At 41.8% G+C, this 15479-nt stretch overlaps 1 protein-coding gene across 1 annotated transcript in view; it reads left to right on the top strand.

Annotated features, from left to right (window-relative positions):
• LOC147692542 (uncharacterized) overlaps positions 1 to 15042 on the top strand; it is a 308991-nt gene extending 293949 nt beyond the window's left edge. Inside the window, exon 7 of the mRNA XM_086938768.1 lies at positions 13262 to 15042. Within this exon, the coding sequence (XP_086794894.1) occupies positions 13262 to 14085 (824 nt within the window). The 3' untranslated portion in view covers positions 14086 to 15042. The remainder of the gene's footprint in view (positions 1 to 13261) is intronic.
• The last annotated feature ends 437 nt before the right edge of the window (positions 15043 to 15479 follow it).

Consider the following 15479-nt stretch of genomic DNA (forward strand, 5'->3'; position numbering starts at 1 on the left):
TTTGCAATATTTCCATTATTTAAATATACTACTTTGTAATTATTTTAACATATAGCACACTCTAGTCTAGTATCATGACTCATGAGTGCATTTAAATAAACTTGCAAGGGTTAATGTGTCTCATGCAGTGCACTTCATGCTAAATGCTATGTAATATGCAGATGACAGATTTTTATTTTATGAAACTAGATTAGTGGGTTACTGCTTTGAATACAGAGCTCATTTGGTTATGTGCAGTCCATACATTTTAATCCTTCCCATATAGCACAGTGAGCTATAAACAGCATGCAACTCTTCAACCTTGTAACCGTTACTTACTTTTATTACACAACCTGTACATTGATTTACACTCTTCATTTATTGTCAATATATATGTACATGTGATCTAAAGCGCTTTGACACCATACGTGTGGATGAGTGGCACTATAAAAAGAAATAGAAACAAAATAGTGGTATTTAAATTTAAAATGTTTGCAAATACAAATTTAAAAGCAAGCGTCTTATGATGTGATAAGCATTAAGCCTTTCTTTCTAATCCATTGCTTCAAATCAATTACTATTTAAAGCAAGACTACTCACCCGTAGGGTCTCAAGGCGCTGTGTGTGGGGGGTTGAGGGGAGGGGACCTGCGATTGATTTGACGAGCCAAGTCTTGAGGTCCTTCCTTAATTGCGGACGTGATGGTGATTGCCTGAGGTGCAGAGGCAGGACGTTCCAGAAGTTTAGACAAGGATCTTTCTCCATCACTGGTCTACAGATGTGTGATGGTGGCCTGCGCCAGTTGGGCGGAGTGGAGATGTCAGGGGAGAGTGTAGAAGCAGAAGTGGTGGTTGAGCTATGTATGTCTGGCGTTGTGGAGGGATTTGTAGGCATGCATGAGGCGCTTGCGCTAAGGTAATTCTTTTGTTGAAAGATAGCAAGTGAAGGTCTCTCAGGGAATTTATGACGTTATATCGCATGCCAACACAAAGAATGCCATTATAATACGGTTGTAACAACACAAGTGCTGTTGCAACGCATTACCATTGCAAAGCACACTTTTACCATGCATATGCCTTTACCAAGCATGTCATTACAAGGCAAAGACATGCGTGGTAAAGGCATAGACTTGGTAAAAGTGGTTAAGGTAAGTAATTGTGTGTCTCTGTTTGTATGTGTATATATATATATATATATATATATATATATTAATACCCCCAGGCAACCCCAAAATTACCCTTTGTACCAGTGCCAATAGCCCTACCCCCTTAAAATTCTAAAATTACCCTTACCACCCTAATACCCATACCCCCTAAACCCTAAAATTACCCTTACCACCCCAAAACCAAAATCAACCCTGAACCCTAAAATTACCCTTTTGGCACCACAAAATCCAAATTTGTCCGAGCCCTAAAATTACCCTGTGCACCCTAAAATCCAAACCCACCCTGAATCCTAAAATGAACCTTGGCACCCCAAAACATATACCCATCCTGAACCCTAAAATTAACCTTGGCAACCCAAACCTATACCCCTAGACCTCAGAACCCAAACCCACCCTAAACCCTATACTTACCTTATACTTACATGTAAAACACATATGCTTTTACCATGCTTGCCTATACAAAGAAATTCATGTAAAGGCATGTGTGGTAAAAGTATATGCATTATAATGCTTTACATTGTAATGCTATGCATTGTAATAGCATTGCGATGTAATGGTACTTGCGTTGTGTTGGCATGCGTTGTATTGGATATTTCCCTTCTCAGGTGGCCGGTGATGTGGCTGCGGCGTGGGATGTTCAGGATGAGTTTGGCGGAGGTGTTCTTGATGTTCAGCAGTTTCTTATGGAGTTTCTGGGTGGTGCAGGATAGAGTGCTGACAAGCTCATGGGTGACAGTGTTGTTGTACTCACTGGGGGCAAACTGGAAGATTTCATGAAGTAGATAGAGCATGTGGAAATAGGAGGAATAAACAACATTGATTTGGTGGTTTATTGAGAGAGAAAAGTCCAGGAGGTTGCCAAGGTTTCGCACGTAGTCAGTGGGCGTGTGGGGGAGGGGGGGTTCCAAGTGCTGCAGACCCCCTCTTCCTGGGCCACCAAGAGTCAACCAAGGCAGAGGGAGTGGCAACACTTGGGGGTGGATCCCAGGTTGAGGCCTTAGGTCTTGTTTGAGTTAGTTAAGCTTGAGGCAGCTGTCCTTCATCCTGGTGGTGACTGCATTTATCCTGTTGTGGAAGTTGCTCTTGGCAGCTGTGGATTCTTCTGTGAGGTAGAGAATCAGCTGGATGTTATCGGCGTAGGAGACAATGTTGAGTCTGTGGTTCTTGACGATGTCTGCAAATGGGGCCTGAAGAGCTTGGGGCTCAGGGAGGCGCCTTGAGACCCTTTGCAGCTGATCTCTGTGGGTTTTCAGTTGAATGGTGGAAGTCGTACTCTCTGTGTTCGGCCGGTGAGGAAGGAGCAGATCCATCCAGGGCTTTGTTCCAGATGCTGGCATCGTGGAATCTTGTGCAGAGGGTGTGGTGGGAAACGGTGTTGAAGGCGGCTGAGAGGTCCAGCACGAAGAGGGAAGCTGTTTCCCATTGGTCGAGGCATTTGCTTTTAGTTTTGAGGCTCCAGATATCTCCTTGGCCCTTTAACTTCGGCTTTTGTTATGGGCCCAGGTGAAATCTGATAAGCTGCTGCCCCCCTCCACTTGCACATTGCAGCTCGAAATGATAGCAGGCAACGTGCAGCAGCAGGCGCTGCTGAATGTGTCAGTTACAAATGGGGTTTTTGTTTGGCTAAGGTATACACCTAAGCCAAGCAGTACCCACCACCACTCAGGTTAATTCAGATGCAAGATTACCTGTGCTCCTCGTCTGGTAGCTTGGCGCAGGGGAGGCTTATCAAAGAGGCAATGTGTAAAGTATTTCTGCAACGCATAGTAAAGTAACAGTGAAAGACAAAGCAAAACACTCCACACTAGTTCTAGAAAAATAGACCATCTTTATGTAATTAAAACCAGGCCTAAAGGACAGCAATTCAATAGTCTATCAAGAGTTATGCCAGTACTAGTAACGTTAATAGCTCATCACAGTGCTCAGGAACCTTTAAGGGAATTACAGTAATCCTCAAATGAGCCCACCGGCAAGACAAGACAAGATTTTCAATGTAGTGGGGGTTGAAGTTAGCCTGCACAGGCCTTCGGGACAGTACCTGGGGCTTGGAGTCACTGCTCTTGTTTTCGGCGGTCTCGCACACGGGGTCCACATGGTAGGAAGAGGAGTTGGGCTCTGGCTTGGCCGCTGGAGCACAGGCAGGTCTGTGGCCCCATACTGCTGTGTTGGTGGGCCTCACACATGGAGCTCGTGTTGGTAAGAGGTACAGAGGCAGGCAGGACTGGTGTTCAGCCGCAGTAGATGCAGTCTTGTGAATCTTCGGCCCAAAGAGCCTGGAGAGAGCGAGCTCAGATCGTTGTGTTGCTAGGCAACCAGAATGCGCTCACGCCACTCGGTGCTCCCGGCGCTGACTGAGGGAAAAGGTCTACACCACTGCGGTATCTTCAGAAACAGCAGTGTCGAGTACGACTAGTAGCAAAAGGTGACTGAGCGCCAACACAGCAGGCGCTAGACAATGTGAGTGTGTCTGGTGGCTGTAACGTCCGGATTCTCGAACCAGATGGGATCAGCTCCTTAGAGCACCTCCAACCCAGTCGGAACGTAATCACCTCTCTCCTTAGAACGTATTAACAATAGGTATGTACATATATATATTTATGTCTCGTACCTAAGGATGGGGAAATAGCTATACACACGCATAGGTTTTCTACAATATCCCACTCATACCAGCTAGTCTCACGGCAACTTAGGCCCAGACTAATCTACCCTGGGGCAGTTCTGATTATTTACCATTACACACTGATCCCCATCAGTGCTCACTCGACACGCAATCCGGCGTGCCTTACGCACTAGGCTGCAGCCCTACTGCTCTCTTCCTTCCAATCCTGTCCACAATCCGGCGGAACTAGACACTGGTATCCACCCCAGTGTTCTCTCACTCGCAGCCCGATCCGCAATCCGGCGGATCTACACACCAGTGTCCCCCCTGGTGCTCTCATTAACGCCGCTTACCAACGACGATCACTCTCCTATGAATACCTTTGGAAGGAATCTCTCATTGGCTACTCGGGGTGATACTACAATAACAGGAATTAGCACAACTTACCAAATTGAATCATGTACCTTCTGCTCTCAGCATCGAATGGTCCCTCTCTCCCTCATTATTCAGTCACCTCTTACCTGACCGTTCATGAAAACAATGTCTGACTAGAAGACCAGGTTACCATGATTGAACAAGAATACAAGGCACATGTTGGTTCACTAAGAACTGGGGTATTTTATTACAATGATTATAAACACAGCACTATACTATAACATATATCCTGCAAAGAAAAGTGAAAGGTTAGAATGTGCACACTATGCAAAGTGGGGCAGAGGTCACCTTATGAGCACGAAGTCGGAGTTCGACAGTCATTTAGGTTCCCTTCTCGTCCGTGCCTTGGCTCGTCTCGGAATCACACCTCAGCAGTCACGAGTACACGTCTGCACCGCTATGCTCTGTCTCCTCCGCTTCCCTCCAAGTCACTGGAACCTTCCTCTTTATTAGCTGCTGTCTCTCTCTGTCTCCGATCGCTCCTCACTACTCCTCTCTCCTCTTCAATCTTTCTCAGAGAGTATCAGCCTCATGATCTTTCTCGGACTTCAAAATGGCGACTGTCTGCCTGGAAATAATTAATGGCATTGATGCTAACGGCTAGCTGCCGCCTACAGACTGACTGACTCACAGCCTAACGCTTTCGCTAATATGGAAGCTTGTCCTTTCATGGAAAGTTACGGCCAGTAACCTGCCGCCCACCAAATTCTTGCACCTCCCCGTACCAAGGACACGTTCCCAGCCGGCCGGCCTGATGTTGTGTCTTCGGAGTGGAAGAAAAATACAGTCTTTCGATAAGGGCCAGCCTGAGCCGGTTCTCTCCAAGCGAACAACACTTCGAAACTAAAACATTACACTTGACCTGGAAGCATCTCAAGCTGCCGGGGCAGAAAGCAAGATGGAGTCTCTCCCGTTTGAGGCCTACAAGGCCCGAAATAAGCATAACTCCATAGAAGGTATACTAACACTCTTGCAAGAGGACGGATTATCACTAATACTAATTAATCTATCCCCTAGCTTAAGTTTATAAGCCCTGATCTAAGGAAAAGGGTACGAAAGTGCATTACTGTGCCTTATGAATAGGCCCTGTTTATAGTTCTAATCCCTGCACTAGAAGGATAATAGGCTGGAGTCACCTCCAATCATTCTCCCTCAAAGGAGGGTCGAAAAAGTCGGTCAGAACAGTGGCCCAATAACATACAAATAGCCCTGATTATTCCATAACAGGAGGAAAGCTAACAAGTTCTTGGGAACTTGTAGGATATAGAGGCCCAATTGCCCCTCATTGCAGAGGTAGCAGGGAGCAGGCCAACATAGCTGAGCAGAGTGCATAGGCAGTACAGCAAAGCAAGTGACAAAGGGGCAGTCCTTCCTAGCAGCGTTGTACATCATAGTTGCAGAGTCTCCTCCAGACCCCAAAGTGAACCAATTTGGGGATGTCACAGCGAGGTCTTTGAAGTGGGGGTGACAACAAAAGACAGCTGTCTTTGATCCTCAAAAGGCCCCTGCCCTTTCTTCTCTGGCTCCAGGCACACTACAGGCGGTTATATGGCTATTTGTGTTGGAATAGGCATAGCCCTATTCAGGTGGAGGTGTCAGCCGCTCCCTCCTTCTATGTTTAATGAAGTCTTAGTGCAGTGCTATATTTTGACTTGATAATGTCAAAGCTTTCAAATGTTAAAAAGATACACTTTTTAAAAATTTGAAGAGCGTTCACTTTCACATTTGTAGTCCTGTCAAGTACCACTCATTAGTGGTTATACTAGTGCTGGTGTCCGCATCACCACACTAGAATGTACATTTATTTATTTCCATAATTTCTTTTTGTTTAACTTTTTCTGCTGTGCTGGCTGAAGGGCACAAGGACCTGAGAGTGGCATTCAAACAATTTGCATAGTATTATTTAAAATAATTTTGTTTGTGTTTACAAATATCATATTGGTTTTGAAGGGATATTTCTTAAAATATACATTTATTTATTTTCATATTTTATTTTTATGTAGCCATTTTCTACTATACTGACTGCCACAAGGGCCTGAGGGTGGCATGCAAAGTATTTAAAAATAAAGTAAAACATTCTTACCTAGCCTGCTTCTGCAAATAACGTTTTTGTTCTTTCTTAAATAAATGAAAGATTTTTAATGGATATTTCTTATATTATAAGCAATGCATATTAGACTCATTTCCTAACTTATTTTTATTTAGTGGTTTTCTTAAATACTGAAAGACCCAAGGGCTTCAGAGAGCTATATGAACTATTTTAAATACAATATTTACTTAATTATTTTGCAAAATTGCCTTGCTCAAAAATCAAAGCTTTTGCTGACTTCCTAAAAATTAAATGTTTGTTTCAAACTGATATTTCTTATACATGTAGATATTTAATATGTCATAATGATTACTGGGCAATCAACAATGAATAGCTGATGCAGAAAAGGAAATGGCCAGCTGTCATTTTTGGTAGGAACAAAATTACAAGTGTGTTTCTTTGTGGATGTGCAACCTGGCTTAGTACCCTGGCCCTCTTCAGAAGTCAGTCTTGCTTGGCAACACAGAAATTCTCTGAAATAATGTATGAGTTTTCTTTTATGAATGCCTAGAAGAACTGATTTTTCAGTCCATTTATCACAGAAATAGTGCGGAAAATTGCACCAAAAAATGCCAATTTTTAAAAAATTTCTTCGTGGGGGGAGAACCCCCCCACACCCCCCTTATTGCCGTCGGGCTCGCTCGCTTCGCTCGCTCGCTCCCGTTCGTTGATGCCTACTTCAATAGCCCCACCAGGTTCAAATTCCACCAGCCGCCACTGTCCCTGTCACTGAAGTGTAAACAAATACCAGGTTGTTTCAAAATTCTCTGTCCTAAAATATTGTTCTGGAGGAAAGAATAAATTCAAATGCAGCTATGGAGTTACTGTGGCGAATTGGGCACTTGTACATGTCAAGAGTTTGCTCCAGGCAGCAATTGCCTAACAGCAACATCTTGTTTAAAAACCTTCTGTCCCTAAAATGGTCTTCAACAGTGTGCATACCTTTCTCTGGCAGATCGCACGTAAGAGAATGGCCATGCGGTTCCAGGCATAAGAACTGTCCTCCGGATAGCCAAGATTATGCTTGTGCCGTAGAAGTAATGCACAGCACATCTCTGTTAATAATCATGTTTTTAAAAAGTCTTCTACGCGGGATGGTAGCTCGAGGGGGGCTTTGCACTTATGGGGTTTATGACAGCATTATGATGAATATTTTGTAACACACAAGATTAACTGTAGGTACCTGCTTCATGAATGTTTGCATGCATTTGTTGAATTTACCAAGCCCTGTCTGTCATTTCTGGGAACTTTGAGATTTTTGAGATGCTATCTGGGCTGGTAAATGAAGGCATACTGTTCAACGTGTGCACGCCCACTTTATGCTCCTAAAGGATCAGTCCCTTCATCACTTGGATCCGAAAAGTCATTTTATTTTAACCTGTTCTAAGCACTTTTTCTGTTTAATTTAGGATGCCATGCAGGAATGGGTTAATGAAACTTATTACAGCTGCCTCATTCCTAACATTGGGCCACATGTATCAATATTAGGATAAGCTTTACCCAATTGTGATTTTCTTCGAATCGCTATTCCCAATGTGTGAAGCTCCATGAGTTTCAATTTGCGATTCCTACGGGTCGCAAATTGACCTACCTCATCAATATTAATGAGGTAGGTCGCAATTTCCGACCCATTAGCAACTGCTAAAATACCAGGGATGGTGGGCTGCTGGGGGTCAGCAGACCACCATGTCTGTGATTGCTTTTAAATAAAGCAATATATTTTTTTTAATGCAGCATGTTTTCCTTAAAGGAAAACGGGTTGCGTTTAAAAGAAAAAAATGAAAAGTTTTCGTTAAAATTTTTAAGTGCCGACAGAGGTCTGTGGGACCACTGCCTGCTCTGAAGAAAAAGTATTTTGCCACCATTCACAAAGGGGAAGGTGTCGCCAACCTTACCTATTTGCGTATGGGTTACTGTCAGTTTAAGTTTGATGCTAGACTGCGAATATTTTGCAACCGCTATATGGTCGCAAAATATTCATACATAACGCTGCGATTCGTTATTAGGATGGGATGCCCTAAACACGCCTCTTCCTAATACCGACTCGCAAACCCATTTTGCAATTATGTAACAGGGTACTAAATTGCAAAATAGAGGTTGGTACATTGGAAATACCTTTTTTATGTTCAGAAACATCCTGATTCTGCAAATTAGCCTGTTGGAACGCAAAATAGCTCCATAATTCTTCAATATTTGTTACCCTTTTTAGGTTATTTTCCCTTAATATAACAACTGTTATGATTCTTTTTTCCAGCCATTTGACTTGTTCTCTGACCCACTTTTCACTAGCATCAAGCACTTTAATTCTAATCCGTGACTTCCCTAATTCACAGCATGCCCTACGGGGGCTGGTTACCTCCCTAACCTATTTTAGAAGCGTACACACCTGTGTAAATAAATACACATCCGTTCTGTAGACCTATTTCACATTGCTTCCATATGTGTCTGAATGGCAGGATCCTGCAGCTTATGTGATGTTATTATCTCTAACTGACCTTGAATGCTAGAGTAAACAGCACCACTTTTCCTGTTCATTCATCTAATAACGTTAAATTATCCTTTTTCTTTGAACGTTTTGTCTCATTAGAATTGTTGAAATCTGTCTGCCTGTTAACCCCTTCCATGCTCCCGCCGGCCAACGGCCGTCGCAAACACCACCTCAGTAGTGCTGCGCAAGTCCGCTGGCCGACGCAGAACCACCCACTCATTAAATCCGTTGCACCGCTGCGGAATTCGCACTGCAGTTAAGCTGTTCATTACCATGCAGTGAGAGCTGGAAGCTTGTGTCTTCTTAAGTGGGAGAACGGGCTGCTGTGTTGGAGGAGGTGTGAGAATAACCACTTGCTATTTCTCGAACATTCCCAAGTGGGGTACAACTGATTGTCATGTAGGTTCAGAGATGAGGGGCAGCACTCTGATTCGTGAAGCTTATCTGCGTAGGGACAAGCTTCCTTGACATCCCTCTAGCACCAAGCGCAAATCTCCAGCTTTTCCGATTAGGGTCACCACCTAACAATTTCATAATTTTACGGAACAAAGAATTGACTTGTCTTTAGTTCCTGCTTATGTCTTTAAGTCTAGAAAAAGGAGTGTGTGAAACTCCCTGGAACTGTCTGTGTTGTGAACTATGAGTGTGACTGGAATCTTGGGGCTTGTAAGGCTTTGTTGGGTGGTGGTTGCAGCAGGCCTTTGTCTTAGTGTAGGTTAGGTTTGTGTGAAGCCCCCCCCCCCAAAAAAAAAAAACCCCAATAACTTGCCAAGAGTAAATGATCCAGAGTCTTCAGCTCCTTACTAGCACTAGTTAAAAAGTCTCTGAATATATATTGTGTCCAGGGGCAGCTCCTCCACTAGGGCAGAGGAGTGTCGCCCTACTGCTTTCTCGCACTGCGAGAAAGCCAAAACATTACATGGTAATAACTTTCAAGTTATATCACTTTATGTTTGCTTTGCGCATTGAGGGTGGGCGGGGCTGCTCTGCTCATTGAGCAGTGGAGGAGTGGTTTGCCCACTCCTGAGTGCGCAAAGACTGTTTGGTCGGCCCTCTCTGGCCCCCCAAACCATTCATGCGCACTCTGCCCTTCTCCATGCATTGCAGCCTGAATGGAGACCATGGCCACACCATTAGCCCCTGGCTGGGTGACGCCCCAACCAATCACAACGCTGCACTGCAGAATTGTGATTGCCTGCTTCCTGTTCCTGTGAGACAGGAGAGCAGGAGCAGAGAAGATGCGGGACCCGGCCGACAGAAAGGTAAGATTAATTTAAAACTTTTTTTTTTTTTAACTTTTCCCGTGTTCTCCCCTGCGACACCACCGCAAATTCCCCCCCTCTGCAGCCCCTGTGCCCATCCTCCCCAACCATGAGCCATGTCTGCTGCTACAGATTGTTTCCTTAGTTAAAGTTAGTGTATTACGAACAAGTAAAAAATTATTCGAATAGCCCTGACATGAGCCACACAGTTATGATACTGTGAGCGCCTACATTTGGCCGAAGGCTTTCTCAGGAGGCGTAAGAGAATAACTGGATTGAAACTTCTCATGCCTGGATTCTTCTTCCGAGTTACACTATCCACATGTCCTGTATTCTTGGAATCCTGGTCTTCGGGCATTCTGATTTGTCCCAAAAAGCAGCCATTCAAGAGGAACCAGGTATAGTTCCATTACCACTATTTGGTGTTTCCAGTGATTACAGTTTACCTTTATTGATTTCCACCAGATCTACACCCTTTAAATAAATCTTATTGTTCCATAGTTGGATTGTCTATCCCTAGGCGTATGTAGGACTTCACTGTTGCAATGTCTTCTTTGAAGTTCAGTTTGCTGATCATTGCCATAAGGGTTTTAACCAGACTTCATTCAAATTTGGATAGATGTGTCTTCTTAAGTGGTTACTCTTGTTCTGCTGGAGCTTAAAGAGGCCCATCGTAGGCGGACGTGCTCCTGTGACACCTAGAGTTCTTCCTTTTAAGATTGATATCCCATCCCTATTTCTTGCAGATGTTGTTTCAAATTGTTTTTGTAAGACACTCTGTCCTCTCGTTTTGCTTTCTTCAACTTCTCTAGCAAAGCTCCACTGCAGTGTTTTTTTTTTTACAATGATGTTGATAACTTATTTACTCCTTTTGTTCTGCTTTTTCGTAAAGCCTGATGGTTGAGAGCCCTTCTTTTAGGAGGCTGCATAAAAACATATCTTTAAGGAGGTGCAGTAGTTTAAATATTTAATTAGTTTTACGTGTTTCCAGTAACATGGGGCTGTAATATTTGAGAAAGCATATCACAAACTTGGGCGAGACCTGTATGTCCAGTGTGGCTAGCAAGTTTGGAAAGCCTTTCCATAATAGTCTGTCGGTGGTTTGAGCTACCTGCACTTGTTCGATATATTCATATTCATGCACAAGTACATCCCCTACAAAAATTGGTTCAAGCAAGAGCCTGACATTCTTGTGCCCCTAAAATCCCTTTTTACCATTGCCAAGGTTATTACACTGCTGTACAAAAGGCTCTACAACTGAGGAGGCCTTAACTTGTAGTCGCAGGGCTCACTTTCCTACAAAAGGTGGTCTGATTGTGGCCAAATTGTTTCATTTAATTACCTTCGTTCAAAATACCATTCACAATTGTTCGTTCTGGTTGTTCCTGTGGTTGATCAGCATCTATGCACTCCTTTTCAGTCAAAAGAAACAGCAGAGCATTGTGGGTGCACATTTGCTAACTGCTCTGTGATACTTCTGAGGGTGATGCGATAATCTATCACTGACATGTCAATTCTTAGGCAAAATAGATTCTCCTTAGTTATGGCACAACACCTAGCTTGCTTCTACTCTTCCCATAGGTTTTAACTCCTGATTCTTTAAATGATTGTAGCACATTTTTCAACAAAGTAATATACAACCAGTAAGAAATAGTACAAGAATTGTGGTCAGGGTTACTTTTTATGACAAGTAGACAGTAGTTGCTCCTTTAATAACTCAAGTCCCCATGTTAAGAGCGGGTCTTACAGGTTAGCATAGCAAAAGATCCAGAACTGTGAAAGGACAAAACTTAGCAGGTACACACATAGTGAGGTAAACAGACACATAGAATATGATCAAAGACGAAAGCGGAACGTAGGCAGAAATCAACTAGCAAAAGTAAGGAGTTGCCAGCAAGTGATGATATTTTAACACAATACACAAAGAACAAAACATACTGTGAATTTAGACAGGTAATCCACACAATTGGCTCAAATATGCAGATGCTGAAGACTAGGTTGTAAAAGAGAACAGAAGATGAGCATAAGCATTCTAAATTAATTAAGAGAAGTAATGACATTTTTGGGCAAGTCAGCATTTAAGGATACACAGTAATTACATCGGGATAGATATATTGTTGGCAGAAGAAGTTTCAGCAAAGAAAAAGGAGACAGAAGATTTAAGTTTAGGCATGTAAAAATATTCAAGAGGCAGATTTTAACCACATTTGCAGTGTGTTGTATAAAGTATAGAGAGGTAGTAGTGGAAATGTCCAAGTTGCTAGCAGAGAGGGAGTAAATGACAGCAGCAGGAGGGAAAAGAATAACAGGTGGAGAAAAATACGAATATGAAGCAAGAAAGAAAATAATCTGTTTTCCTAGGATTTCGTTTAAGGTTATGTGAGCCATTTACTAAACCTAACAGTGTCTCCTTCAACCTCCTGTAGAATTAAAAGAGGAGAGCTCTTACGTCTTTGTTCATTTGGAACTTGCGAGAAAATTACATAGTGTGCAACTTTTAGAGCTTAATAACATCCAAACAAAGCCTGGAATATGCTTTCTGTCGGTGCTGGGGTGGAGGGATTAGCCAGAGGCCTTGTGGAAATGTGAGGCAATCAAGTTCAAGTGTGTTTTTTGAGCTATGTTTCTAGCCTACATTTGTTTTCCAAACATAAGGATTTTATAGATGTGATCCCTTAACAGGTAGCAAGCATCTCCATTAGTAATAATTTCAATATTTATGTCTAATCACTCAATTCAGAATTGCTTTTGGGGTGGTACCGCCCGTTATAATTGTTAAACAGAATTTTGTTTCCTTCAGGTCACATATTAAGAGTGAAGTAGCTCCTTGCCTGAATGTTGAGCAGGGAAGTCATCAGAACATCTTTGAAATACCTAGTATTAAATGTTGATCTTGTGAGGTGGGAGACATGGTTCATTGCGTAAATGAAAGGTTTTGCATTTTGATTTTGGCCTTATTATACTAAAGTAAGCAGGAAGCATAAATTTAGGGAAACCTGTGTAAGTGCTGTGCTGTTGATGACCTATCCTAGACTAGCATATGTATTGAGAAACTGTACCTAACCCTGAACTCTTCACTTTGCCAGGCTAATCACTAAGGACGTGTACTTACATTATAGGCAGTGGTAAAGAAAACTATACTTTTGATACTTTTATTAAAAGCAAGATGCCCATTTAGTATCATCAGTATCACATGTTCTAGATGTCGAAATATATTAACTTCACTCTCATATTACATCAACAGGTGATGGGTCATTAAGCAGAAAAGTTAAAGGGGGAGCTACAGCAAAACATACTGGAAACACCACAAGAGGCAAGGCTTCATCAGAAAAGTCCAAAATGAAGATGCTCCATAAATCCGCGAAAGCAGTGCACTATAGTAGCCACATATGGTCTGCAGTGGAAGGAGATACCTCTATGCCAGGTGACAGTGCTTTTAAGAATAATCCAGCAGATGTAAAGTTTCAGCAAAAAGCTGCTAAGGAACCAAAATTGGAAAAAATTGACTTGGACGGCAGTCTGAGTCGTGACCATCTTTTTATGTGCCAGCCCAACATAGAACAAACATGGAGTCAATACTCATCTGTTGAGTGTGTGAAAGGAAATATTTCTGAACAGAACAGAGTGAATTCTAGTTTGAAACCATATCAATGCACTGAATGTGAGAAAAGCTTTAATAAAAAGGCAAACCTTTTTGTTCACAAGAGAACGCATACAGGGGAGAGACCTTATCGCTGTGCTATATGTCAGAGAAGCTTCAGTCAGAAAGGAGTGCTCAATAGACATCATAGAACACACACTGGAGAGAGGCCTTATCAATGCACTGAGTGTGAAAAAAGATTCAGTCAAAAGGGAGATCTTATTGCACACCAAAAAAAACATTATCTTTCAGCAGATTTTCATCCAAGAGGTAAAGCTTCAACAAGGAATGTTAATATATTGCCAGGTCCTAAACCCAATAATCAGACTATTAATGAATCTGCCTACAGTTTCATCTTCCCCTCAGTAAAGAAAAACCTACAATCTTGTTCTGAATCTACAGTAATTGTGGAATCTACATCTGAGTGAAAAACAAAGCTCTAAGTGGCAAAATAATTGACTACCAGCACCAGCATTCAGTATCGATCCTCTATATACACAGATGCACTCAATTTACCTACTTGGACGAATACGGCTCCGTAAAAGAAATGGAGAGACCCGGAAGCTGAGAACTACTTTGAGAGAAGAATAAAACTAAAAAATTGTTCAGGAACCAAAGTAGACAGATGCTTGGAAATACTAAAACTAGTACCTGAAGAACGCATTGAACAAAATAAATATAAATACTTAAAGTAAAAATATTGTTTTGTCACCAACAACTTTATACAACAAGTAATGGAATTAAGACTTGGCCATTGAAATAAAATTACAAGAAAATATGAATATTTAAATATTGGCCTCTAATCTAGAATCATTTTGGCAGATGTATGGTGGGAGTTTCAACTTCGTTTACTATTTCTTAAGGCTCAAAATATCAAAGTAATGGAGGGGGTGGCGTCCCATACTGATATAGGTTGCCCTATACTCTTTTTTTTGTGTGTCCGATATTGCCTATGAAAATGCAGCAATTAATAGATACGACCAGTGGGTTAATAACTCAGCGATGAGGAAGATGAATGTATGTCAAACTTTAACACTGGCTCTTTTTGTATTGTCATGATGTTTTACACCTTAAAACTTAGTTCTTAAAATAATAAATGGCTACCATTGCAACTATGTAGGTGTGTCAGGTAATACATCACAGCTGATGCAGATAATGAAAATGAAACGTATCACAGTTTGCTAATAGCGGGGCATTATTTTAATCAATAGCATATCAGCAAACTGTAAAATTTAATTTGATAGCTGTGTAGAAAAGGATCATAAACTTTGTCATAGGGTGTTTACAGATATATGTAACAACAATAATAATTTCGTTTTTGTACAATGCAAGCTATTTATATTCTGCTGTTCTGTAGCACAATAAATAAAAGTTATTAATATTACCTAATGAAATGGTACTGATTCCAGTCATGTTTCAAGAGTGAAAGGCTATGTTTAATTTGTACTAACATTGAGCTTGGTTCACGTAGATCTCAAAAGCAAAGTCTAAACTGGCTGTGCAATTTTGCTACTTTTAGATCATCTTCTACAGCACAAAATTTAACAACACAAATGTACCTGAGTAACAAGGCATCAAGCAGCCATTTTTCTAATATTGTAACATCCTTAATTTTACAGAGAATATTCTCTTTACTAGGATGTTTCCTACTGATGTACCCACCAACTGGTTTACCTAGGTCACCTTTGATAACTTTTTAACCAAGACCTGACCAGGTAGCAGTCTTTTACCTTTTTGTCAATTTGTATTATTTTCTCAAACCATTCCTATACAAAACCAGAGGATGTGTGACTTTTGAGTAACCCGCTAGTTAATTATTCTC

Source organism: Lissotriton vulgaris, chromosome 9 (assembly GCF_964263255.1).
Source record: "Lissotriton vulgaris chromosome 9, aLisVul1.2, whole genome shotgun sequence".
Taxonomy (NCBI): domain Eukaryota; kingdom Metazoa; phylum Chordata; class Amphibia; order Caudata; family Salamandridae; genus Lissotriton; species Lissotriton vulgaris.